The 27310-nt window shown below is 46.2% G+C and overlaps 1 protein-coding gene across 1 annotated transcript in view; it reads left to right on the top strand.

Annotated features, from left to right (window-relative positions):
• The first annotated feature begins 18278 nt into the window (after positions 1 to 18278).
• Positions 18279 to 27310, top strand: part of STX18 (syntaxin 18) — a 283473-nt gene continuing 274441 nt past the window's right edge. The window contains exon 1 of the mRNA XM_077477794.1: positions 18279 to 18520. Within this exon, the coding sequence (XP_077333920.1) occupies positions 18374 to 18520 (147 nt within the window). The 5' untranslated portion in view covers positions 18279 to 18373. The remainder of the gene's footprint in view (positions 18521 to 27310) is intronic.

Below are 27310 nucleotides of genomic sequence, written 5' to 3'. Positions count from 1 at the left end.
TGCACTGATTACTGTGTAATTGTCACTGGTAGGGAAGGGTTTAACACTAGGGGGCTATCAAGGGGTTGAATGTGTTCCCTGCTAGGTGATTCTAGGATGTGATTTGCTAGAGGAGGAGCCAGATCGCTGTTCCTACTTAGTAGGAGCAGACAATCTGTCTCTCCTCTCCTCACAAAATGGGGATGTGTGCGTGTTTACACACACATATCCCTGTTCTGGCTCTCGTGCCCACACGATCGTGCATGGTCGTCGGACATCGCGGCTCCGGCCACGAGCATCGTATCCATCCCCCACCATGCACGTGCCTTCTATGGCTTTTAAAGGAGCCGACGTACAATGACGGTCATTCGTGGGAACGTGCCAACCTGCCACAGCATAATGACGGCGACTGGTCAGCAAGTGGTTAAAGTGGAACTACACCGTATCTGGAACCACAAACCAAAAGCGCTATTTAATTCATTTTTTATATTCAAAGCGAACTTCCCTATCCATTCATGCCTCCAAGCTTTATTTTGGTGAGAAACCACTTACAAAAACACCCCCTTGCATTTCTGACCATGGCAATTTTGAGTAAGGGCAGATCATTCATGTAGCATTTTACTTTGTGGAATCCATCTGCCCTTATCTCAGATATGCAGGCAGGAGGGTGTGCTTAGCTGAGAAAGCCCCTCCTGAGGACTCCTGGGATGTATGACATAATTTGCATGGAAATTTAGGCATGGAAACCAGAAAGTAACTAAACAAATGTAAAAAAAAAAAAAAAAAAGTTTAAAAGAATCACATATGATATACGTTTCTATCTATTTACTAATGCTAGCAGCATAAGGATTAAAAAGAGTCCAAAATGATTTTATCCTTTTTTTTTTTTTTTTTTTTTAGCAGGAAAGGAGAGTAGAAAATCTGTGAGTGACACTGATTGTGTTTTTATTTACAAGCTAATATGCTAATATATTTTCTCTTATGATAAATCATCCAATTTATGTATCTGAGTTTTTTTCCCAAATTGAGTACCGTATTTATCGGCGTATAACACGCACATTCATTTTAAATGGAAGTTTCAGGAAAAAAAAAAATGTTTAAATAAGGAACTTTGAAGCAACTTTGAAGCAAAATAAGGGTCAGTGCCCATCTGCAACCTCATCATTGCCATCAGTGCAGCTTGATCAATGCCATCTGCAGCCCCACAAGTGCCATCAATGCAGTAGCCTCACCATTGCCATCAATGCAGCAGCCTCACCATTGCGATCAATGAAGCAACCTCACCATTGCCATCAATGAAGCAACCTCACCATTGCCATCAATGCAGCAGACTCACCATTGCCATCAATTCAGCCTCCCCATTGCCATCAATGCAGCAGCCTCACCACTGCCATCAATGCAGCAGCCTCACCATTGCCATCAATGCAGCAGCCTCACCATTGCCATCAATGCAGCAGCCTCACCATTGCCATCAATTCAGCCTCCCCATTGCCATCAATGCAGCAGCCTCACCATTGCCATCAATGAAGCGGCCTTACCATTACCATCAATGCAGCACCCTCACCATCGCCATCAGTGTAGCCTGAATGATGCCCGTCTGCAGCCTAGAGGGGACAGCACCGACAGATTACATATAGTGAGAATCTCCTATGATAGACAGAACACTTTTCCTATGGTGGCCCAGATGGGAATTCCTATTACAGAGGCCGCCAAGTAAACAAGAGATTCTCACTGTATGTAATCTGATGGCGCTCGTCCCGCCCCCTCCCTGTCCCCTCCAAGGCAGCTAAAATGAAAATATCTTTAAAACACGCACACACTATTTGTACCTGATTTTTTGGATGAAAAAGTGTGTGTTATACGCCAATAAATACAGTAAGTATAGCCATTTTATTAAATACATACTGTAGCTAAGTGAATGCATTTTACTGTCTTTTTTTGGGGAGGGGCTGTGTTCACTTGCTTTGTATATGTGTTGTGCTCATCTATTGAGCAAAGAAAATCTTCTAATGGTAATTGTATTATGTGCTACTAGAGAATGGTAATATATAGTGAAAATATATATTTATTATGGTCAAGATTTAAAAAAATGAAAAAAAGTCAGGTAAATATTTAAATATTAACCATTTGTATATTTTTATGCAACCAGCAGATGAGGATTTCAGCTCCTTTTGACACATTTTCCCCTATCTCCTTGGTTGTAATTCATCTATGCTTTATAGTACTCAATAGCGCAATCTGAAATTTTCACAAACAACTGAATAAGAGTGACTTTCCCCCTTCATGGACGGATCCTGTATTAAATCTGTATGTGCTAAACAAAGATTGTAAAAAGTATAAACAGATATAAAACAGTTTAAACTGTATAAACTTAAAACCACTTATGCCTGTTGACAGGTATAGTAAGCTTCCCTGCCACTAGATGGCTCTGTTGCCATTCAGGTATGGAAAAGGGAAAGTTATAAGCAGGTGTTAGCTTCCCTTCTAGAGAAATCCCTTCCCATAGTGATATAATAAGTGGAGTTAGTGCCCATAAAAATGCCATCAGTGGGTGGGGCCAAGTTAGTCCAGGGTATAGTAAGAGTACACCCCAGAGCTGCTGAGATGTAGTTCTACACACAGCCAATCTAAAGAGCTCTTTACAGGGCTGCATTCCCATAAATGACACAGATGGTGTAAGCACTAGCTGTAGTTGCCTTGTCTACCCCTGACCTTCTTCTACCGCACCTTTAGCATGGTGCATATGACCTAAAAGGCCTGGACCGAGTCTTCTAAATGTGAGTGATGGGGAAACCTGAACATTAGAACATTAGGAAACGTGTCCGGGTTATGCAGAGCTATAGAAGGTCTATGACCATGAGTGTGACAACATATGGCAGAGCTTTTCTCTCAAAAACAGATGGGTGACTGTCCTATCCATGAAGAAGTGTGGTGGGGACTGTACAATTTATTGCCAACATCTCCAAATCAGAAGTTCCCTTACATGCTTCTCCACCTAATATGTTTGAGGTGTTTTATTTTCTGGGAGCAGATAACTTTTTTAGCAGGTACTTGCTCCCACTTCCTGACTCTTGCTTGGCATGACCCCCACTCCCTTCCACAGCCTGCAGGGGCACATAGGATGTCTCAGGAGGCTGCAGGGCCAGTTCCACAGTGCTGCCATGTATCAGCTTCCAAACTCAAGATGGTGGCATCGGAGAGTGGAAGTGAAGAATTGGCTTTTGGGAGGACAGTGCTGGACTCTATGGGTTGGTAAGCGTTTGCTTCTTAATAAGTTTGGCAAAACACATTGGAACAGGAAGACCTTTGTCACCAGCACTCATAACTGTGACGTCCTATTATATGAAAAAATATTATGCACTTTGTTGGCACCTTTGTATGTTGTTTTTAAAAATCAGAATACATACTACATGTATAAATTTTAATAATTGATTTAGAGAAAAATGTCATATTTTTTATAGAGAAGCTGTTTACTCCATGCCTGGCCCAATAGTCCGATTTTTTTCTTTTAGTTTTACTCTGTATACAATACGGACGATGGCCATGAATGCCACATAATAGTTTGCTTCTTAATAGTCAGCAGCTACAGTATTTGTATTTGTAGCTGCTGACTTTTATTTTTTTTGTTTTTTTTAACAGGAGTAAAGTTCTATGTAAAAAAAAAAAAAGAAAATATTGGCCTGCAGCTATTATATTACAAACATTTAATTCATGGCGCTGTTGCCTGAAAGAATGATTGGTTAATGATTATTCAATTGTTTGTTGAAAGTTATGTGTTCAATGTATATGATTGCACTAACCTGTTACAGTATGTTCTAGCATTGCTTGTTATATACAGTAGATCCAGTATGAACATGGCAAGATCAGCAGAAACGTTGGGCCATCCATGACTTTTGCCCAATTGTTGGTATGAATGTAAACGTTGGCATTCTTTCCTGGCTAGGTGAAAGTTAACTAAGATCGAGTAACTGATCTGCACCATATTTTTCCCCCAATTTTTAAAGCTACGCTTTAAACTGCAGTGCATAAATGCCTTCTCTATTGAAATGTTTATTCCTCCTTAAGTCCTACACTTGGCACTGCCACAAGCTTGGGATGGGCCATAGGGGTTTTATTTAGTCAGCTCTGGGAAAATAAAAAGCACATGTAGCCATGCAAATATGTAATTGTATGTTTTGGAATAGTTTATTAGGCAGAAAATAAATGTCACAATGGTTTTTATGATAACGCTTTGAAACTAATAACAACACCACTTATTCATCTTAGTCATAATAGCGTGTGACCTTTTACAGAGAGCCTCTCAATTAATTAACCTCTTAGGCCAATTTCCTTTTGTCTGGTGCCATTTGACATATGGAACCTCTAAAGAGTTCATTTACATCTGAAGCTTGCTCTATTCAAAATGAGAAGCCGTTGGGCAAGACTCCCAATATTCCATGACTTGTTTTATCTTCATAGTTATTAGCAAAATGGCTGCTGACCTTGAGGCCTTGGAGGTCAGACAAAGCTAACCTGATAATTAACCAGGGCAGCCATGCTTTGACATGCCATTCTGCTTCTATCAAATAAACTGCTAGAGCCACATGGCAATTTCCTTTCCTGTCATTTAATACTTATTATTCAATTAAAACATAGCTTTATCAGTATGTACATTTTTCACAGACCTTTTTTTTTGTTTTGTTTTTTATATCTCCTATGTTATACAGTATGGCAGCTTTCTTTATTGTGGGCACCAGGGACACTGCTTTAGACCATCTTGTGTACTGAGAATATGCTTTAAATGTAAATGAGGCAATATACATGCCACCAGAAGACCTTTTGTTAAAATCGGCCTATGTTTGGGCTTTTTTTTTTTCCAGCTTAGTCTGGCAAATATCCACTTGTATGTATGAACCGGGATGCAAGTTGAATGGTGCTATGCAGCAAATTTACCCCCCCCCCCCTTTTTCTAAGGAGTATAAACAGGTGGTGGATGTAATTAAAAGGAATTTGCCCATTCTCCATTCAGATACAGGTCTTCATAAAGTACTGGGGGGTAGGTTGCTGTTTCTCCAGTCGGAGAGCCCCCACATTGGGCTCCCTTCTGTCCCTGAGCCTCCTTACATCACAGAAACACCAACCTACCTGGTTGTCCTACCCTGGTAGTTTCCCATGTAATTTAAAAACATGTAGATAATGTCATCTGAATGCCCCTATTATGTCATTTAGCTCTTTAAGCTCAGGAGAAAGCTTTGAAATTAAACAGTACATTAATGGTGGGACTCGATTTTTAGTGTATATTATATTTTGTGTTACAGGTAATTTGAAGTATGTGGAGTGCACTACACATTCCCTACGCACTAGAGTAGGGGAGTATTACTGTGACACTTCAAATCCCAACGCTAAACACATTTCAAATGCCCCATGACATTTCAGAGACTGCCATGCTGGGGATTTGTCTTCTTTCAGGTTCACTGGTATCAAGAGATTGACTCCAATGCCCAGGGTAGGAGATAGGGGCAAGCGACTCTTGAATAGAAAAGTGTGGTGAATTTTTAGGATTCAAACAAAAGTCCCCCTGGGGTTGAACCTCAGGTGGGACCTGGATTCACATTTATGCTAGTTATAATGTACTAATATATATTTTTTTTCTTTTATCTTCCGCCACTTCTCATATTCTGCTATCTTTCAGTAAAACCTTGGTTTGAGAGTAACTTGGTTTGAGAGCGTTTTGCAAGACAAGCAACATTTTTAAATTAAATTTGACTTGATATACAAGCGATGTCTTGCTATACAAGTAGCGTCATGTCACAACTGAGTAAAAAAGAGAAGAGAGGCGCCTCTAAGTGTAGCAATATGGTTACATTTAATGAAGGTACAACATTTAGCAACTCGCATGGTTGATGATTAAAACAGGCACATCTAAGTATGCAGGCATCCGAGGTAAAGCTGTCCACATAGACCGTCCTCCTCAAAAAGTTGTCACTAAATGATATATTGCTCACACATGCCATAGTTATATATGGAATTGCACCCCAAAATATATTCTGTTGCTTCTCCTGAGTACGGGGATATCACATATGTGGGACTTTTTGGGAGTCTAGCCGCGTACGGGACCCCGAAAACCAATCACTGCCTTCAGGATTTCTAAGGGTGCAAATTTTTGATTTCACTCCTCACTACCTATCACAGTTTCGAAGGCCATAAAATGCCAAAATAGCACAAAACCCCCCCAAATGACCCCCATTTTGGAAAGTAGACACCCCAAGCTATTTACTGAGAGGCATGTTGAGTCCATAAAATATTTTATATTTTGCCACAAGTTGCAGGAATATTAAATTTTTTTTTTTTGCACAAAGTTGTTACTAAATGATATATTGCTCACACATGCTATGGGCATAAGTGAAACTACACCCCAAAATATATTCTGCTGCTTCTCCCGAGTACGGGGATACCACATGTGGGGGACTTTTTGGGAGCCTAGCCACGTACGGGACCCCAAAAACCAAGTACTGCCTTCCGGATATAAAACGCCAAAAAAAAACTGTTAGCGATCGCAGGGATCAGGCCTGACTCTGCGAATGCTGCAGTTATGTGTTTAGTGTTTTGTAAGTGACAGTGATCGATCGATACTGCACTTGGGTGGGCTGGGTGGAGGGGCAAAACGCAGGTGCTAGCAGGTATCTGATCCCGCTAACAATGCGTTTTTTTGGAACTCTAAACTGCTGAGGACGCTAGTATAGATCTGATCAGATCAGATATTGATCTGTTCAGATTCTATACCACTGCGGGAGGTTTATGCTTTGCGCGTGGGTGTTAGCGTTATTGTCGCTGCCTGGGGCGACGCAGACCCTGACCCTAAAACCTAATTGGTATCACCCGCCGGGTGATCAGGGGGTTAAACCTTTATTGGGTAATAAATGGTGGGTGCTCTGATGCTATAAAAAGCAAACTAACTAACCAGTCACCCGTAACACTTAAGGCTAACCAGCGTCACCAGTGGCACTTATACGTTGATCGCTGGTGAAAAGGTTAACTAGGGGCAATCAGGGGGTTAAAACCATTATTGGGTAGTATATGGGGGTACCTAGCGCTATAAAAACCTGGCAGTGAACCTAAAAAAATAACTAGCTATCTAGCGGCACTAGTGACACTAATGCAGCGATCAGAAAAATGATCGCTTAGTAACACTGGCAAAAGGGGGTGAAAGGGTTAACTAGGGGCAAACAGGGGGTTAAAACCATTATTGGGTGTATATGGGGGTACCTAGCGCTATAAAAACCTGGCGGTGAACCTAAAAAAATAACTAGCTACTTAGCGGCACCAGTGACACTAATGAAGCGATCAGAAAAACGATCGCTTAGTGACACTGGCAAAAGGGGGTGAAAGGGTTAACTCTAGGGGCAATCAGGGGGTTAAACCTTTATTGGGGGGGTAGGGGGCTACCCTGGACCTAACACTAACTGCCCTGACAGTTTTTACTGTCACAACTGACACTGAATGCAGTGATCAGTAAATAAATGATCACTGCAATCAGTGACACTGTGACTGGAGGGGGGGGGGGGCGATCAGGGGGGGGGTAATCGGGGGGGATTTGTGTGCCTATGTGTACCTACATGTCAGTGTAGTGTTGGTGCACACTTACTTTCTCTGTTCTCCTCGCAGTCCGGTCAAAAAGACCGCCCCGAGGAGAATGACATCACTTCCTCCCTGCCTGTGTTTACTATACACAGCGGGGAAAGCTTCTCATTCGCCAGGAGCGATCGAGAGGGGATGGCCAGAAACCAACGGCCATCCCCTCATCCCGGATCGCTCCTGAAGCGAAACGGACCGCCACATCCAGCGGGAGGGGGTCCAATTGGACCCCCCACCCGCTGGAAGGCGAGCACGTACATGTATGTACGTGCTTGTGCCTGTCGGTGCCATTGCGCCGACGTACATTGCCATGCGGCAGTCCTTAAGTGGTTAAAGAGCATGCATGGAGTTGCGGATTGTCCTATATCTATTAATTACATTGGCAGCTGAGCAACTACACATCCTGCACCCGACGGCTCAGGAGGAGTTTCATTAACTTGGGGTAGTAGCACCTTTCTTGTTTTTTTAACCCCTTGCCGAATAGCTGCTGCAGTTATACTGCAGCAGAATGGCTTCCCTACGCGAGTCGTTGTAGCTGTAGGTGCGCGTGCAGCGTCGCAGCATGTCCCCGGAGCCGATGCGTGTGCCCAGTGGGTGCGATTACCGCCAGGCACCCGCAATCGCTCGTGACAGAGCGAGAACCGGGATCTGTGTGTGCAAACACACAAATCCCAGTTCTCTCAGGGGAGAGAAGACCGATCGTGTGTTCATACTAAGTGGTATTAAACTGTAAGGCTGCTCATACATTATACAGTTTTCTTGTTCAATTTCCTTTAGATTTACCTTCAACTATGTAGTGCAAGGATCTGCCTGATTGCATACAAATTGAAAATGTTTAGGTTTGACCTCATATTATATAGCTTTGGTGAATCTCAAGGAAAATTTTACAAGGAAATCGTATAATGAATGACCAGCCTAAGTTTAAACATTTCCCTAAAAGGTAAGCAGAGGGCGCCGTGCCTCAATTGCAACACCCATGTGCATGATCGGGAGTGGCATCATTGCAGCCGGGGCATTCAAATGGCCAGAGGGCACGAACCCAGAAGGAAGAACGGGTGAAGATGGAAGCACGGGGAGCAGTGACAGCTCAGCATTCGAAGGCTCTGCTTGAAAGATCATAATGTGCTAGTATGTGGTGCATATTAGGACATTATGGCATAAACCTACAGGGGTCCATTTTAAAAGATTGTTTTCTATCTTGTTTACTACCGCTTTAACAACTAACCCCTTGCTGACCCCCTAACTGTGAATTTCTGGGGTTATGGCTGCAGCTAGATGCCATAACCCTGGTTTTGCCCCTGGAGGACTGGAGCGATGTCATAAGGTCAATTCCGGTTCATGGGCCAAGTTTTGTTTTGTTTTGTTTTTTTTCGATCTTTTGCTTTTATGGGTAGATTTGTTGTCTTTTAGACTCCAGCTCGCTCCATAAAGAGGACCTGTCATGCTATATTTATCATTTTCTTTTAAAGAAACAGTGTAAAAATGTGCGCATACATAGGTCACGCCCACATATGTAAATGGTGTTTACACCACACATGTGAGGTATAGCCGCAAATGCCTGAGCAAAAATTCCAGCACTAGATCTCATCTGTAACTCTAAACTGGTAGCCTGTAGAAATTTTTAAAGCGTCTTCTAAGGAGATTTTTAAGTATCATGATTTGTCGCCATTCTACAAGTACGCGCAATTTTAAAGCATTACATGTTAGGTATCTATTTACTCAGTATAACATTATCTTTCATAATATACAAACGTTGGAGTATATGATGGAGCACCCTGATATTTAGGCAGGCCTGCCCGATATTTAGGCAGGCCTGCCAGGTATAGTTGCCTTGACCAATTGATAGGGGATCAATTGATTCCACCCTAAATCTGGAATTGCTGCACTTCTCTCTTCTGTCACTAGATGGCTGGGTATCTGGTGCATTAGATAAGACAAGGGCATTGCAAAGACAGATTAGGGATAGGGTATCTCAGCCAATGGGCAGGGATCTTCTTGGGTCCCTTGGCCTGCTGGGAGAACCTATTTATTTGGGTGGGGTCAGGTGATCAGGGTTCTGTGCCACCTGGACAGCTGTCTGGGTGGACGTGTGTTGTGCTGCCCTGGGCTGCTAGGCCAGAGCCTGAGGCCTATCCCAGGTACATCTGGCTGCTAGGCTGTCTGAGGGTCTATCCAGAAGCAAGAGAGCAGCGCAGGGTTGGGACTGCGTCTTGCAGTCCAACCAGAAGTGATGGTTCTCCCGGCCGGACAACGTGTCATGGTCAGAGGTAGAGGGGAAGCTGTCGCCACAAAGGGACCATCCATCTTATTACCAGGGACCACTGTGATTAGTGAAGCAAGTACCAGAGCAGTATTCTAGCCAACCGGGGACGATTAACAATCTGAAACTTAACCAGCGGAGGTGACGCTTGCAGAGAGAGCAGCCTTATGTGCCAAGCCAGGCACCGAGCAGGCCAGTGGGGTGACGCTTGAGGAGTATCTTGGATGCCAATCTAGGGACCCAGCAGGGAAGTGGGGTTGACGCTTGAGGAAGCTACTGAAGGTTGGAAGAGCTCAGGAGATACAGGGGAAGTGGATCAGCAGGTCTAGTGAGAGAGATTGGGAGCTCAGTTGAGTGAAGATCTAAAATAGGAGATTGTAGAGGAAGTGAAAGAGTTCATTGTAACCTGTGTTCAGCTAGGTGCCTTTTCCCTGCATGGCTGCCTACCTATAGAAGTCTCAGAGTCTGCCAGTTAACATTGCAACTAATAAAGGGTGTCCTGGCCCTAAATCCTCTCTCCCACAGTTCTGTTTAAGAGATAATAAATCTCTTTGCATTCAAGAAGTGTATGGCGCCCATGAATCTACCTTGCATTACACCCACCATGCCCCATAACTCACTCTACATAGAAGGATATCAGCTATACCTAACTCTGAAGGTTCTCATTAGACCAAATGGGGACCCGGGACTTGGCCACAATATTATGTTTTTTTTTTAAATTCATTAAAGTGTATTTTTTCCCCCCAAAAATTGTGTTTGAAAAAACGCTGCGCAAAAGCTGTATGAAATTAAAAGATTGCAAAATTGGGACCTAAGCCCCAACACCGACTAACTCTATTCTGCATACTAAATTTATCTTGTGCCAGGAGCCTCTCTGCATCAAAAAACATACAATTACCACTCCAAAACAGCACTGAGATAAATAACCAGACCATAGTGACCCTATAAAATATTTCAGAGCTAAGTAATAATCACAAGTATGTGGTACAAACAACTTTCCATTGTGTAGGTACTCTAACAATCTCCTTTAAATAAATACATAAATAATTAAATTAGCTTATCTTATATGATGATAGCAGTTCAAACGTCTGTTAAAATATAAAATTATATATTAATTTGTAAAAAGAACTGTGTAATAAACAGTAAATAAACTGTAAATTATTTTACACTAAACTGTTGCAAGATGTCAGGAATTGAGATTTTGGCTGTCCAAAGAAAATAGAAAGCAATTAAAGTAGAGACATGTTCTACCTACCCTTAGGGCAGCAGATCCTCAGAGCCCATACATTTTAAAAATTGACCCTGTCAAGTCAGCATGTTTATGTCAATGAGGAGAGGAGTGAGTGGGGCAGGCAGGCACCACCAGGACTGGTAATAACTATAGAGGAAAACAATAGAGATGGTGAAACAAATTCTAACCCATCTGATCGATTTTCCCCCTGAAAAATTTTTGCTGGTAGGAATGGGCGAACAGTTGGGCCCCAGCATAAGTTCAGGCCGAACTTTTGTTGTTCGGTCGTTCGGCGAACATCTGAACAAATGGGTCGTTTGACTGTTTGTTCTTCCCCCTGAACCGACCACAATGCATTGCGGCGCTGAACAGTGCATTGCAGGCCCTGATTGGCTGAAACAATGAAAGCTTCAGCCAATCAGGGCACAGAACACTGTGTGCTATACTGTGCGATATTGCTTCAATTGTCAGTGTAGAATATTCGTTTAGTGTCAGTCTAGGGATAGTGTGAGTGTAGTGAAGAGGACCAACATTCAGCTTTGCATAGTGTGCAGCTAGAGTAGGGACAGCTCAGATTGTTTCAGTGTAGCGTAGTGAGACGGTGTCAGTAATCTTTACATTAGTGTATAGCTAGCTAGGGACAGTTCAGATAATGTCAGTGTAGTGATGGTTGAACACCGTCTATCTGATTGCGTTACTGCCAGTTTAACGCTAAATAGTTTTGTGTGCATTACTGCCAGTTTAACGCCATATAGTTTTATGTGCGTTACTGTCAGTTTAACTAAATTTACTTCTGTGTGTTACAGTCAGTTTAATGCCATATAGTTTTGTGTACGTTACTGGCAGTGTAACGCCATATTGTTTTGTGTGCATTACTGACAGTTTAACGCTATATAGTTCTGTGTGTGTTACTGCTTATTTAACACCATATAGTTTATAGTTTTACAGGCAGAGGAAGAGGCAGGCCCTTCCGCAGGGGTGGTAGGGGTAGGGCAGGAGCAACAGACTTGAGCCAAAGTGGCAAATTGCAGAAGGTGCGTGCGATTACGTCAAAGGATGCACCAGACTTGGTTGAGTGGCTCACTCAGCCTTACTCTTCTGCACCCTCCTCATCCTCTCGATCTGCACCCTCTTCTTCACTCTCTGCTATGTGCACCCCCAAAGACACTACCATCAACACCACCACCACCATATACCTTCCGCTTGAGTCACAGGAATTATTTTCCGATGCATATCAAGACATTTCCGATGCGCAGCCACTCTTGGCATTGGATCAGGAAGAGGAGGTAGCAACAACTGCCACTCAGCAGTCTGACGACAGTACCCAGATCAGCCAAGTGAGGAGGTTGGTACCCGCTGTTGCTGCCTACTCCGAGATCTCTAATTATAGCGGTGGGGAAGGTGATGTAGATGATGACGTGTCTAGTGATGTCACATGGGTGCCCACAAGAGAGGAAGAGGAGGGGAGTTCAGAGGGAGATATGGACCAGCAGATAGGGAGGAGAAGCAGGAAGAACTTACATTGCACAGGAGGGACAAAGCAGACTGCTAATGTATCAGGAGCGAGGCATCAACCATGTACGGTCACATCTGGTGCTCCCAGGACGCTGGCACATGGCTCCGCAGTGTGGGCTTTTTTAACGTGTCCGCTGCTGACAATAGTGATGCCATCTGCAATCTTTGTAGTCAACGCATAAGTCACGGTAAGCCCAACACTCACCTAGGGACGACCGCCTTAAGAAGGCGCATGAGCTGCCATCACCGAGCCCAGTGGGAGCAACGGAACACACAAAGCCACACTCCAGGCTCTCACCGTCCAGCCTCGTCTTCTACTTTTCCTCTCTCCTCTTAATTGTCCTCCACTCCACCTTCCATCATGCCAAGCTCACGTTTTTCTGGAAAAAGTCAGGCTTCCGTGGGCCAAATGTTTGAGCGTAAAAAAAATTATGACGCCGGATAACCCTCTTGCCCAACGGTTGACGGCTGGCTTGTCAGAACTGATAGCCCGCCAACTACTGCCATATAAACTGGTGGACTCGGAGGCCTTTCGAAAATTTGTGGCCATTGGAACACCACAATGGAAGGTCCCAGGAAGGAAGTATTTCTCACAGAAGGGCATCCCAGAGCTATATGGCCATGTTCAGCAGCAAGTGAATGTATCTCTGGCACACAGTTTTGGTGCCAAGATACATCTGACCACAAACACGTGGTCTAGCAAACACGGGCAGGGAAGGTATATCACCTTTACTGCCCACTGGGTGAACCTTCTGATGACCGTCAAGCATGTAACGGATTGCATGCAGGCCTGGCTCTTCTTCTCCTCCTCCTACTCCATCCTCCTCCCTCTCCTCCTCGGCTGATTCCTCCTTTTCCGCTGCTAGCGTCTCTTCCGCTGCGCTGCCCAAGCTCCCCAGAACCTATTCGACGTGCCAGGTGAGACGTTGCCATGCTGTGCTGCGTCTGTTGTGCCTGGAAGCCAAGAGCCACACTGGCCCGGCACTCCTTTCAGCTTTGCGTTCATAGGCAGATCAGTGGATAACACCGCTCAATTTGACAGTTGGTAAAGTGGTGTGTGACGGTGCCAATCTGCTTAACGCATTGAAACAGGGCAAAATTACGCAGTGCTATGCATGGCACACATCTTCAACTTGGCCATGCAGCGATTCGTTGTCAAATACCCTGGGGTAGAGGACATCTTGCGGCAGGCAAGGAAAATCTCGGCCCATTTCAGAAGATCTTACACGGCCATGGCTCGCCTTGCTGACATTCAGTGGTGACACAATCTGCCGGTCAGACGTCTTATTTGCGATTGCACGACGCGATGGAACTCAACCTTCTATATGCTTGATAGGCTGCTCCAGCAGAAACGTGCAGTTAACGTCTACCTGTACGAAGTCTGCGGCAGAACAGGTTCTGGGGAGCTGGGGTTTTTTTTGGTGCCGGGGCGGATGAGGAGGAGCAAGAAGAGCATGCTTTAAACCTTTCTGGGATCCCTGTTGTTGTGCATGGATGGAGAGAGGAGAACAAGGAGGACGACATTATCCTGGATGATGAGCAGGAGCCTGGCCACCACACCACTCCCAGTTTAGTGCAAATGGGGGCCTTCATGCTCCAGTGTTTTAACAGGGACCCCCGTATAAAAAGCATAAGGGTCAAGGACCAGTACTGGGTGGCAACGTACTTAGACCCTCGGTACAAACACAAAATGGCGGAAATGTTACCACCATCACAGAGGGCTGTCAGAATGGAGCACTTCCAGGCCTTGCTTCGAGAAATGCTGCATTTTGCTTTTGCGTGCGCTGGCAGAGGAGGAATTCCCACTCCCAGAGAAAGAGTTGCGGGTACCAATCCAACAACGCCTGCAAGAAGAGGGCGGTTTGAAGATGTGTTGGTGACTTCTGATATGAGGTCATTCTTTCAGCCGACCCATCGACAGGTCTCATCCGGATCCAGCATCAGGGAATGCCTAGACCGACAGGTGTCCGACTACATCGGGTTAACGGCTGATGTGGACGCTTTGAGGAGTGATGAACCCCTGGACTACTGGGTGGGCAGGCTTGACCTCTGGCCAGAGCTTGCCCAATTTGCAATGGAACTGTTGGCTTGCCATTCGTCCAGTGTCCTGTCCGAAAGGACGTTCAGTGCAGCAGGGGGGATCGTGACCGATAAGCGCACTCGCCTAGCTCACGACAGTGTTGACTACCTCACATTTCTAAAAATGAATGAGGCATGGATCTCAGAGGAATTCAACACATGTGACCAGTAGACTATGTATATCTCTATAAACGATGTATTTAATCGACCACACAGACCTTTTTTCTACATTTGGTTCACTTCCTTGTACAAAAAAAGCACACCGTACTATATGCCCGTACCCTCCTGTTTGAAGAGGTTGAGCGGTGTCATACTTTTGGGGCCCAGCAGCGAGTTGCTGGTATCAGTGCTGCTGTCAGTGCTCTCTATCTCGGTGCTGGTGTCAGTGCTCTATATCACGGTGCTGGTGTCAGTGCACTCTATCACGGTGCTGGTGTCAGTGCACTCTATCACGGTGCTGGTGTCAGTGCACTCTATCACGGTGCTGGTGTCAGTGCTCTATATCACGGTGCTGGAGTCAGTGCACTCTATCTCAGTGCTGGTGTCAGTGTTCTATATCACAGTGCTGGTGTCAGTGCTCTATATCACGGTGCTGGTGTCAGTGCACTCTATCATGGTGCTGGTGTCAGTGCTCTCTCTCTATCACGGTGCTGGTATCAGTGCTCTATATCACGGTTCTGGTGATCATCTCCTGCACCCTCTTCATAGCCTACCCTGACCTTTCCTCTCCTCCATTGCCTTCATGCGCTCCAGAGTCCTGAATTGTCAAAATTTCACAAATAAAAAAAAGAATGCTTGTAGTTGTCGATCCCAGATTCACTTCATACATGTGTTATGTCAGTGGCCATGTGGTGGATTGGTGGTTTGTGAACTTTCGGCTGCATTCGCGGTTCGCGAAACGTCCCGTCGGAAGTTCGTCCATCTCTAACCAGAGCTTCACAGGTTGCCACTGGAGTCCTCTTCTACTCTTCCACGATGACATCACAGAGCTGGTGGATGTTAGAGACCTTGTACTCCTCCACCCTCCATTTGAAGATGCCCCACAGATGCTCAATAGGGTTTAGGTCTGGAGACATGCTTGTCCAGTCCATCACCTTTACCCTCAGCTTCTTTAGCAAGGCAGTGGTCGTCTTGGCGGTGTGTTTGGGGTCGTTATCATGTTGTAATACTGCTCTGCGGCTCAGTCTCCAAAGGGAGAGGCTCATGCCCTGCTTCAGTATATCACAGTAGATATTGGCATTCATGGTTTCCTCAATGAACTGTAGCTCCCCAGTGCCAGCTGCACTCATGCAGCCCCAGACCATGACACTCCCACCACCATGCTTGACTGTAGGCAAGACACACTTGTCTTTGTACTCCTCACCTGGTTGCCACCACACACGCTTGACACCATCTGATCCAAAGAAGTTTTTCTTTGTTTCATCAGACCACAGGACATGGTTCCAGTATTGTATGTCCTTAGTCTGCTTGTCTTCAGCATACTGTTTGCGGGCTTTCTTGTATATCATCTTTAGAAGAGGCTATGCAGACCAATTTGATGCAGTGGGCGTATGGTCTGAACATTGACAGGCTGATCCCCCACCCCTTCAACCTCTACAGCAATGCTGGCACCGCTCATATGTCTATTTCCCAAAGACAACTTCTGGATATGATGCTGAGCATGTGCTCTCAACTTCTTTAGTCAACCATGGTGAAGCCTGCTCTGAGTGGAACCTGTCCTGTTAAAGCGCTGTATGGTCTTGGCCACCGTGTTGCAGCTCAGTTTCAGGGTCTTGGCAATCTTCTTATAGTCTAGGCCAGTGGTCCCCAACCTTTTTGGCACCGGGGACCGGCTGTGTGGATGAAAATTTTTTCGATTTTTCACGGGCAATGGCTGGTGTTAGTGATTCAATCATCACGGCACCATGCTTGATATGGTGTCAGGGTGATTGAACCGTATTATTTCTATTATTACATTGCAGTAATAAATGAAATAGTTCAACTCGCCATACTGTAGAATCAGTGGGAGCCTTGAGTGTGTCACTTACTACTGTCGCCTGCTACTAGATGTGCATAGTCACTTGCCACGCTGCCGGTCACTAGAAGCGGAATGTCACTTGCCACACTGCCTGCCACAAGATGTGGATTGCCACCTGCCACGTTGCCTGTCACCAGATGCGGAGTGAGTGGAGCGCCCCTTGTGGTATGTCAGGCAGACAGCTGAGGGGGTGAACTACAGGTCCCAGCACACCTCACCTGTACTCCCACACACAGCTCACCTGTCATTGATGATGTCACATCTCTGTGGGATCGCCCCTCTGGATGTTGCAGGGTGTCTCTCTCCTCATGCTGCAGCTGGTCTCATCTGGCAGAGGGGGGTCCGGGACTCCTTCGGCTCTCAGTCTCTGGCTCCACCCTTCTGCCACCCCTGATTAGCTGTCTGGGGGGCAGGCAATCTGCACCGCTGAACAAGGAATCAGCATAAGTTTTCACACACGAGGAGCCGGGGGAGAGCGGCGATGCAGGCAGTATGAGATGATGTCATCTCTCTGCTCCCCGCTGCACCTCCGACACAGACTGGCTTTGAGGGCGGAAGACAGGTGATGCAGAGGGGGTGGAGAGAGATATCATCTCTGCTTGCCCGCCCGCTCACTCGCTTCTTCCATCCACCGCTTTCATACCCATAGCCCAGCATGTGTCTTGCGGCCGCCCGCACCCCACCTGCAGAAAGGGCCACGGCCCGGTAGTGGGCCGGGGACCGGGGGTTGATGACCCCTGGTCTAGGCCATCTTTATGTATAGCAAGAATTTTTTTTCCAGATCCTCATAGAGTTCTTTGCCATGAGGTGCCATGTTGAACTTCCAGTGACCAGAAAAAGAGAGTGATAACACCATATTTAACACATCTGCTCCCCATTCATACCTGAGACCTTGTAACACTAATGAGTCACATGACACCAGGGAGGGAAAATGTCTAATGGGCCCAATTTGGACATTTTCACTTAGGGGTGTACTCACTTTTGTTGCCAGCAGTTTAGACATTAATGTCTGTGTGTTGAGTTATTTTGAGGGGACAGCAAATTTACACTGATATACAAGCTGTACACTCACTACTTTATCTTCAGTGTTGTCACATGAAAAGATTAAATGAATGAATGAATAAAATATTTACAAAAATGTGAGGGGTGTACTCACTTTTGCGAGATACTGTATATTTTTTCGAAATTGTCGCTCTTTTCTTGTTTATAATGGAAAAAATAAAAACCACAGGGGTGATCAACTACCACCACAAGAAATCTCTATTTGTAGGAATAAAATTACGTAAACTTTGTTTGGGTAAAGCACCGCACGACCGCGCAATTGTCAGTTAAAGCGACGCAGTGCCGTTTCACAAAAAATGCCCTGGTCAGGAAGGGGGCAAATCTTCAAGTCAAGCGGTTAAACAAGGCTTGTTTGCTATGGGCTGCTTTTTACATGTTTTGGTGTATAATAAATCAGCCTCAGTGTACTGTTTCCATCCTCAGTAGAGTGGAGAGCAGACTGTGTGACTCCCCCACCGATTTCCATATTGTAAGCCTGTACAGCTCTCTTCACACAAGTGACCTCCCTCACTCCTCCTCTCCCCGGGCAGAAGAAACCTCGGAACTCTGATGGCCGTGCCCCGCTCCTGGCGGACGTGTTTCTCCTCTGCACACGTGATGACGTGGAGGTGTAAACATGGCGGCGGACATCACTCTGCTTTTCAGAGCCAGTGTGAAGACTGTGAAAACCCGCAATAAGGCTCTGGGGGTGTCCCTGCCGGAGACAGACATATTGAGGAAGAGCCGGCCCCGGGGGACCTTCAGTGCCAGAGCCCGGGATGTGGTGAGTGCAGGCTGGGAGCAGAAAAGGGGACCTGTCAAAGCCAGCTGTTGTGGAACTACAACTCCCAGCGTGACCTGACAGCTTCTACTGGGGGCTGAAGCGTTTTCCTTCATCATGGGTGAGGAGGGGGAGAGCACCAGCCATCTCACGGCTGCTGTGGAACCACAACTTCCAGCATGTCCTCACATCTGCTGACCTTCCAACAGATGCTGGGCGTGTATAGAATGGATAACCCCCTATAGATTGTAATGTATCCACAACACTTCATGTCAGCTCCTTGACAGCCTTCGCGGGGGCTCGTCCTTCCATCCGACAGCTTCCGCGGGGGCTCGTCCTTCCACCCGACAGCTTCCGCGGGGGCTCGTGCTTCTGCCGGGGGCTCGTGCTTCCAGCCGCCAGCTTCCCCCGGGGGGGGGGGGGGCACGTGCTTCCAGCCGCCAGCTTCCCGCCGGGGGTGGGCATGTGCTTCCAGCCGCCAGCTTCCGCCGGGGGGGGGTGGGGCGGCACGTGCTTCCAGCCGCCAGCTTCCCCCGGGGGGGGCACGTGCTTCCAGCCGCCAGCTTCCGCCGGGGGGGTACGTGCTTCCAGCCGCCAGCTTCCGCCGGGGGGGCACGTGCTTCCAGCCGCCAGCTTCCGCCCGGGGGGGAGGCACGTGCTTCCAGCCGCCAGCTTCCGCCATGGTCTCGTGCTTCCAGCCGCCAGCTTCCGCCATGGTCTCGTGCTTCCAGCCGCCAGCTTCCGCCATGGTCTCGTGCTTCCAGCCGCCAGCTTCCGCCGGGGGGGCACGTGCTTCCAGCTTCCGCCGGGGGGGCACATGCTTCCAGCCGCCAGCTTCCGCCGGGGGGGGGGCACGTGCTTCCAGCCGCCAGCTTCCACCGGGGGGGGGCACGTGCTTCCAGCCGCCAGCTTCCACCGGGGGGGGGGCACGTGCTTCCAGCCGCCAGCTTCCGCCGGGGGGGCACGTGCTTCCAGCCGCCAGCTTCCGCCGGGGGGGGCACGTGCTTCCAGCCGCCAGCTTCCGCCGGGGGGGCACGTGCTTCCAGCCGCCAGCTTCCGCCGGGGGGGGCACGTGCTTCCAGCCGCCAGCTTCCGCCGGGGGGGGGCACGTGCTTCCAGCCGCCAGCTTCCGCCGGGGGGGGCACGTGCTTCCAGCCGCCAGCTTCCGCCGGGGGGGGCACGTGCTTCCAGCCGCCAGCTTCCGCCGGGGGGGCACGTGCTTCCAGCCGCCAGCTTCCGCCGGGGGGGCACGTGCTTCCAGCCGCCAGCTTCCGCCATGGTCTCGTGCTTCCAGCCACCAGCTTCTGCCGGGGGGGGCACGTGCTTCCAGCCGCCAGCTTCCGCCGGGGTCTCGTGCTTCCAGCCGCCAGCTTCCGCCGGTGCTTGTCCTTTTGACTGCAACATCTGGAGATTACAGAACTGATCTGATGACACATTGGGCTTATAGATACCCCTATAGATTGTAATGCGTCCATAACATTTCTTTATGTCAGCTCCTCCACAGCTTCTTCCGCGGGGGGCTCGTGCTTCCACCCGACGGCTTCCGCGGGGGGCTCGTGCTTCCACCCGACGGCTTCCGCGGGGGGCTCGTGCTTCCAGCCTCTGCCTTAACTTGCTTTGACAGCTTCCGCCTCAGCTTGTCCTTCCACCCGACAGCTTCTGCTGGGACTTGCCTTTCCGTCCGATACCTTCCTCCTTGGCTTGCCTTCCAGTCGACACCTTCCACCAGGGCTTGTCCTGGTGTCTCCGCAACATCTGGAGATGATTGAACTGATCTGATGATACGTTGGGCTTATTAAGAAGTACCTGTCACTTCCCAGCTGATATAGGTCCACTCTTACAGCTCCCTCTGGTTCCATCTGCTGCGCTCCTCCTCCTTCACAGTGGTGGTCCGTGTCATCTAAGGTCTATATACAAGTCTTCCTGTCACTCTCCATCTGGGGAGGAATCCCGGACTGCTCTGTTGGGATTTGTAATTCTACAACAGCTCAGAGTCATTATGAGAGTTACATTTTGTAAGAGAGTTGATGATCTATTATGCATTGTAAAGTGTTGTATTTCACTCTCCAGCTGTTGAGGAACCACAAGTCCCAGCACATCTCTTTCTGATGGGACCTGTACTTGCACAACAGCAGATAGATGTACTGTAAAGATTATTCTTCATGTGTGATAATACTGGGAGAAAAAAGATGTAAGATGTAAATATGTCACAGGTGGTATAATCAGCACAAGCCCCATTCAGTCATGACAGCTTCTAATAAAGTTTGTAAAGAATGATAATGGATGTTCAGAGGTATTATTGTTCTTCCGAATAGGAAAGGCAACCTGTCACTTTACAGCTTGTATGTAGCCCCCGGTACTGGCTGGCTCTGATGATTTCCTTCATATAATAGTGTTTGTTTTATGTTCCATCTGGAACTCGGCTTAGAATTTTATTTGTGAAAATGAACAGTATTCCTGGGTGTAATGTAATGATACATTTTACGTAGGTTAGTCTTAGGATGTAGACATTTTTCACTTGTACTGTCCCTAATTTTACATTTCAAACATGTTTACAATGAAGTCTCTGTATCAGTCTCTGGAATTATTGAGTTTACTGTGCATACTAAGTTAGCAGTTCATGTTGTTATAATATAATATTCATTTAATTTAAGGCTACTGTTATAAAAAAAAGACTTTATCCAAAATACAAGTACTTGATATCACATGCTCTTACTAAGAACTGCATTTATTTTTTATTTTTATTAAGCCTGTGGTGGGCATGCAAAAACTAAACACTGTAAGTGCACTTAGGGTGTGTTCCTGGTCCATCTCCCAAAGAAGTAGGACCCTTCTAGGGCACAAAGGCTCCTGAGGGGGGTAAAGGTCACCCGGGTCCACCTAGCCAAAAGACCTAACAGACCCCTCTCCTCATGATCAGCTGAAGCCAACCACTGAGTACTAGGCGAGGAGCTCTCTCTAGGAGAAACTTGCTAAGACAGGGGAGGAAATAACCTGATGGTAACACATCCTTCCCAAAGACTTCAGGGTAGGCCCAAGGACCCACACCCTCCGTCCCGAGTGAATGGCAACACAAGCATAAGTGCAAGTGATTCACATGGAGAAAAAGCTAAGATGCAAATATGTGCCAATTCAGGTGCAAGGGCTAGGCCTTGTTGCCCAGGAACAAAAATGTCCCTGGTCTAAGCCAAAAGGCCTAGCCCATGAGACATTGTACAGGAAATGCAGGGGTGTTGTGACCAAGTGCTTATTCTCACAGTCTGGTCCCAGACCCATAGTGATACTAGGAGCACTCTCGGGGTGCCACTCGTGGAGGGCACTTGACACCACGGGCTCTCCACCTTCCTGGCCCATGGCCAGATCAGGCAGCACTATTCAAATCATGCGGCGCTGGGCACCTCTGAACTGTCCATGTCAAGGAAGTATTCCCAACCCAGACTTTTTATGGTGCACACTCTCTAAAATCCTCATATAAGCTTTAACTAATTTAATATAGAGCAAAACTCATTAATTTTAAACCTATCTTACCCAAACCAATTATGTTCAAGTCATGTGAATAACTGTCACAGTTGCTTGTACTGTAAATGGAACTGACTAGTGTCATAACTGATCACATGCGCAGCACCATGACAGCTGCAGATCAAACAGAGGTTAGGATGGCAGCTTCCTTGGCTGTACATGATAGGAGAATGTTATATTAACCACTTCCTAACTGGTCTATAGCCTGAAAGGCGGCTACAGCGCGGCTGTGTCCTCCTGGAACCATGCCCCTTGTGCATCCCCCTGGGGCGCACTCTGTGATTGTTTTGGACACAGCTGATCATAGATCATGGTGAAGGTCCAATCACAGCGGGCCTTTACCATGTGATCAGCTATGTCCAATCACAACTGCTCCCGGTGTCAACAAACTTAGGGCTCCTTCACACGGACCTGTCCGTGTACGAAGCCCGCTCTGCTCAGCAGGGGATCGCTCCATCGATCTCCGCTGAGCAGGAAGATGACGGGTCCGTCTGCACACTGTGTAGGGACGGACCTGTTAGAGCGCTGCTCTCCCCTATGGGGGATCGAATGAGGACAGACCGTAGAGTCCGTCGTCATCCAATCTGCAGACGGATGGAAAAGTAGGTTTTTCCTCCATCACACTTTTTTGGATCAGAGCGTGTCGGATGTCAGCGGACATGTCACCGCTGACATCCGACGCTCCATAGAGGTCTATGGAGTGTCCGTTTAGGTCAGGGCTTGACAAAACCTGGGGTCACATTTGCGACTAGAATTAGCGACCTGGCGCCTGGGGCAGCACAGCTGGGGGTATCCTGTCTCCGTGGACCGTTCCGCCGGCGGCCGGTAATTGAGGCCGCGGCTTTGAGGCCTTCTGCGGTCCTATGATTCCTTCTGGAATCCGGTGCCCTCTTGTGGGGGCCGTTGGTATGACAACCACCAATGCTAATGGAGCTTCCCCTGCCTGTTTTCATTGCCTGTCTAGCTCCTTCCCTTTTATTAAGAACCCCTAAACATTATATATATTTTTTATTCTAACACCCTAGAGAATAAAATGGTGGTCGTTGCAATACTGTCTGTCACACCGTATTTGCGCAGTGGACTTACAAGCACACTTTTTTGGGGAAAAATTATTTATTTAATAATCCCCTCACTCGTCTACATGTCAGGCCAGGGACAGATCCAGATCGCCGTTATGGACCTGGCTTTTTTTTTAGCTGGCTCCTAGATTCCAAGCAAATTTGTCAAGCCCTGGTTTAGGTCTGCCTAAGGCTGGATTCACACCTATGCATTTTTTTGTGATTTTTGCATTTTTCAGATTTGCACTACAGAACGTGTTCCATAGGAAACCATGGTAAATGGACTGTAGTGCAAATCTGCAAAATGCAAAAAGCACTAAAAATGCAAAGATGTGAATCCAGCCTAAAAAACTGACAGGCAGACCTGAATGGTCCATCCGTGTGAAAGAGGCCTTACTGGTTATTGCCATTAATTTCCTCAGTGCTGTCACAGCGTGTGGAGAGCTGGTAACCGGCAATTCGGACATGCGACGTACACCGATAATCAAGGCACTGATTATTTGTTTAGCAAAAAATAAAAAATCCAGTGGTGATTAAATGCAACCAAAAGAAAGCTCTATCTGTCTCCAACAAAATTATTGAAATGTCATGTTTGTTCAGTGTTGCATGGCCGTGCAATTGTCATTCAAAGTGCGAAAGCTGAAAATTGGCCTGGTCAGGAAGGGGGCACATTTACCCAGTAAGCAAGTGATCAAATACATTTTTAATATTTCTAATACCTATTGATACTTCCATGGCGGTCCTTGTTAAGGTACTGTCTGTGATAGAGACAGGTTTCTACCTCTTTCTCTCATCTATAGTCCTGCGTTATTACCTTTCCTTACAGGCATCTGTAGTTTGTGCCCACAGGTGGCTTTTTCAACACACATTGAGCAGGCACCGTCCATTGTTTACACCCGGAAACCAGACTTAAAGCGGGGTTCCACCCTAAAGTGGAACTTCCGCTGATCGGAACCCTCCCCCCCTCTGGTGTCACAATTGGCACCTTTCAGGGGGGGGGGGGGGGTGGAGATACCTGTCAAAGACATGTATTTACACCCACTTCCAGGCATAGACTCCCGTGGGAATCTATGCCTCTTCCTGTCCTGCCGCGCTGTCTGCTGGGACACACACGGGTCCCAGAGACAGCGCGGACAATTCCTATTGCGCTGCGCGACTCGCGCATGCGCAGTAGGGAACTGGGAAGTGAAGCCGATTCGCTTCACTTCCTGATTCCCTCACCTAGAATGGTGGCGGCAGCAGCCGAGCGATCGATCGGCCTCGGCAGCCGGCATCGCTGGAACCCGGGACGGGTGAGTGTCCATTTATTAAAAGTCAGCAGCTGTAGTATTTATAGCTGCTGGCTTTTAATATTTTTTTTTTGTAGGTAGAATCCCTCTTTAAGGCTGGGATAGAGCTGCACAATTCTGGCCAAAATGAGAATAGCGTTTTTTAAATTTTTTGCTTAGAATAAAAAGATCACGATTCTTGCAACGTAAGTAATTTTCTAGCAGAGAGCTCAGATCAGAGAGCAGCTATTCTGATGCGATGCAGGATCCCGCACCATAATCAATGTGGTTCCCGCATCACACCAGTATGAACCTAGCCTCAGACATGATGTTTAGTCATTGTTGAAGTGCTTGTATGTAGAAGGAAGTTGCTGCAATAGATCATACATGAAAAGAAAGTTTTAAAAACAATATTTTATTTTAAATATAAAAAAAGAAATGGTTGCTGCTGTCAGAAAACAATGTCTTTGGGGGGGTGAGGATGCTCCATTTACGTTATTTGTGTGGTTGGAGGAATCTGTTTGAGCCTGCTGGCCAGCTTAACCAGTTGGCACGGGCAGGCATATTGGCGTACAGGTACGTCCATTTCTATATGCCGCCCTGCCATCGGGTGCACCGGTCGGGACCCCCGTGAGTCCGGTCACGGGTCCCACGGACTCGATCACCGCGGGGATACCAGCTATAGTCTCACGGGGAGATGCCGTTGTAAACCGCATCTCCCCATTCTGCCTTGCAACAAGTGACACTGATCTCTGCTCCATCTGATTAGAGCAGAGATCAGTGTTCACTAACACAAAGCCCTGCCCCCCACAGTTAATAACACGCCCCTAGGAACACTTAACCCCTACACTGCCACTCTGGTTAACCCCTTCACTGCCAGTGTCATTTACACAGGAATCAGTGCATTTGTATAGCACTGATTGATGTATAAATGACAATGGTCCCAAAAATGTGTCAAAAATGTCCGATGTGTCTGCCATAATATTGCAGTCACTATAAAAAATGGTGGATCGCCGCCATTACTAGTTAAAAAATAATTTAAAAAAAGACTAAAAATGCCATAAAACTATCTCCTATTTTGTAAATGCTACAACTTTTGCGCAAACAAATCAATAATCGGGTTTTTTTTTTTTTTTACCAAAAATATGTAGAATACGTATCGGTCTAAACTGAGGGAAAAAAATGTTTTTATATATTGTTGAGGGATATTTATTATAACAAAAAGTAAAAAATATTGCATTTTTGTTTCAAAATTGACGCTCTTTTTTCGTTTATAGCGTAAAAAATAAAAACTGCAGAGGTGATCAAATACCACCAAAAGAAAGCTCTATTTGTGGGGAAAAAAAGGACGTCAATTTTGTTTGGGAGCCACATCACACGACCGCGCAATTGTCAGTTAAAACGACGCAGTGCCGAATCTCAAAAAGTGGTCTGGTCTTAAGTCAGCAAAATGGTCCGGTCTGAAAGTGGTTAAGGGAGGCGTTACAGTGGAAGTCTATAGAGCTGTAATGTTTTGGCATTGCCAGGATGTAAACAATTACCAGAGACTGATGCCATCGGATCAAGGGAAGTATCTGTGGAAGGGAACAGTTTTGCAAAAGGTTCGTTTTTAATGTGCACTTTAAGGTAATTTGTCCAAATAGAAAGTGGAATCTGCCGTTAATGACAAGATTTTGAAAGGGCATGTTCCAGGGCGAGCATCCTTTAGTAACTCAGTACAAGCATGTGCCTCTCATAAAAGGGATTTTAAGAAGAGTAAAATGAGGCTTTACATTCTGCAGGAAGCAGTATCACTGCATCACAAATTCTCGATGAGAACCATATTCATCGCCGATCAGCTGATACTGGTCAGCATCATTAGAGGAGAAAAAATTTGCAGACAGGATGTCTTAAAAAGGAAAGATCTAGTGGTTCCGGGGGGACATCAAAGTCAAATAAAATCCTCTACTTAATCAGGTCCCACTTGAGATTTAATTTGAAACATAAGGCACACATGGGCCTATTCACAGACAATTTAATGTGATTAGTCATACAAGAGCTCTGAAAACTGTCCATCATATAGGAACATAGCTGGTTTTTAAACCGTTTTAAAGGGACGGATAGAGACTAGTTGTCAATTGTTTTTTTTTTTTTTTTCATAAATTACGTACATTCATAGAGGTAGAAATTCCAGTCTATTCTGTTCTCAACTTAAAGAGTAAATTAAAGAAAAACTTTGTCTTTATCTTAACCACTTAAGGACCGAGCCTATTTTTCAGATTCAGTGTTTACAAGTTAAAATCATTTTATTTTTTTTTGCTAGAAAATTACTTAGAACCCCAAAACATATAATATATGTATATATAAATAATTTTTCTAACACCCTAGAGAATAAAATGGGGGTCGTTGCAATACTTTCTGTCACACTGTATTTGCGCAACGGTCTTACAACGCACTTTTTTGGGAAAAAATACACTTTTTAGAATTAAAAAATAAGACAACAGTAAAGTTAGCCCATTTTATTTTTATTTTTTTCTTATATTGTGAAAGATAATGTTACACAGAGTAAATTGATACCCCATGCTTCAAAATTGTGCCTACAAAGTTTTACCCTTAAAAATCTCCATAGGCGAAGTTTAAAAATTCCTATGGGTTACCAGTTTTGAGTTACAGGGAGAGGAGGTCTAGGGCTAGAATTATTGCGCTCACTCTAATGATCACGGCGATGCCTCACATGTGTGGTTTGATCACCGTTTTCATATGCGAGCATCTGCACGTGAGCTTGGTGGGACGAGGCGCTTATTATATTTTTTTCTTTAGTTTTTATTTTGACACTGTCCTTGTGTAAAAAATAAAAAAATAAAATAAAATCTCCTTTTTAAGAGCAATGGGCAAAAGTGATGTTTGACGTCGCTACCGCCAGTCAATGCTATGGGGCCGAGTGGGGGCCATCTTCCCCTCAGTCGGCA

The sequence above is a fragment of the Lithobates pipiens genome, unplaced genomic scaffold (assembly GCF_037356315.1).
Source record: "Lithobates pipiens isolate NorthernLeopardFrog02 unplaced genomic scaffold, aLitPip1_a1.2 Scaffold_13, whole genome shotgun sequence".
In the NCBI taxonomy this organism is placed as follows: Eukaryota; Metazoa; Chordata; class Amphibia; order Anura; family Ranidae; genus Lithobates; species Lithobates pipiens.
The sequence above is the reverse complement of the archived record's forward strand: the minus strand, read 5'-3'. Positions and strand labels throughout refer to the sequence as shown.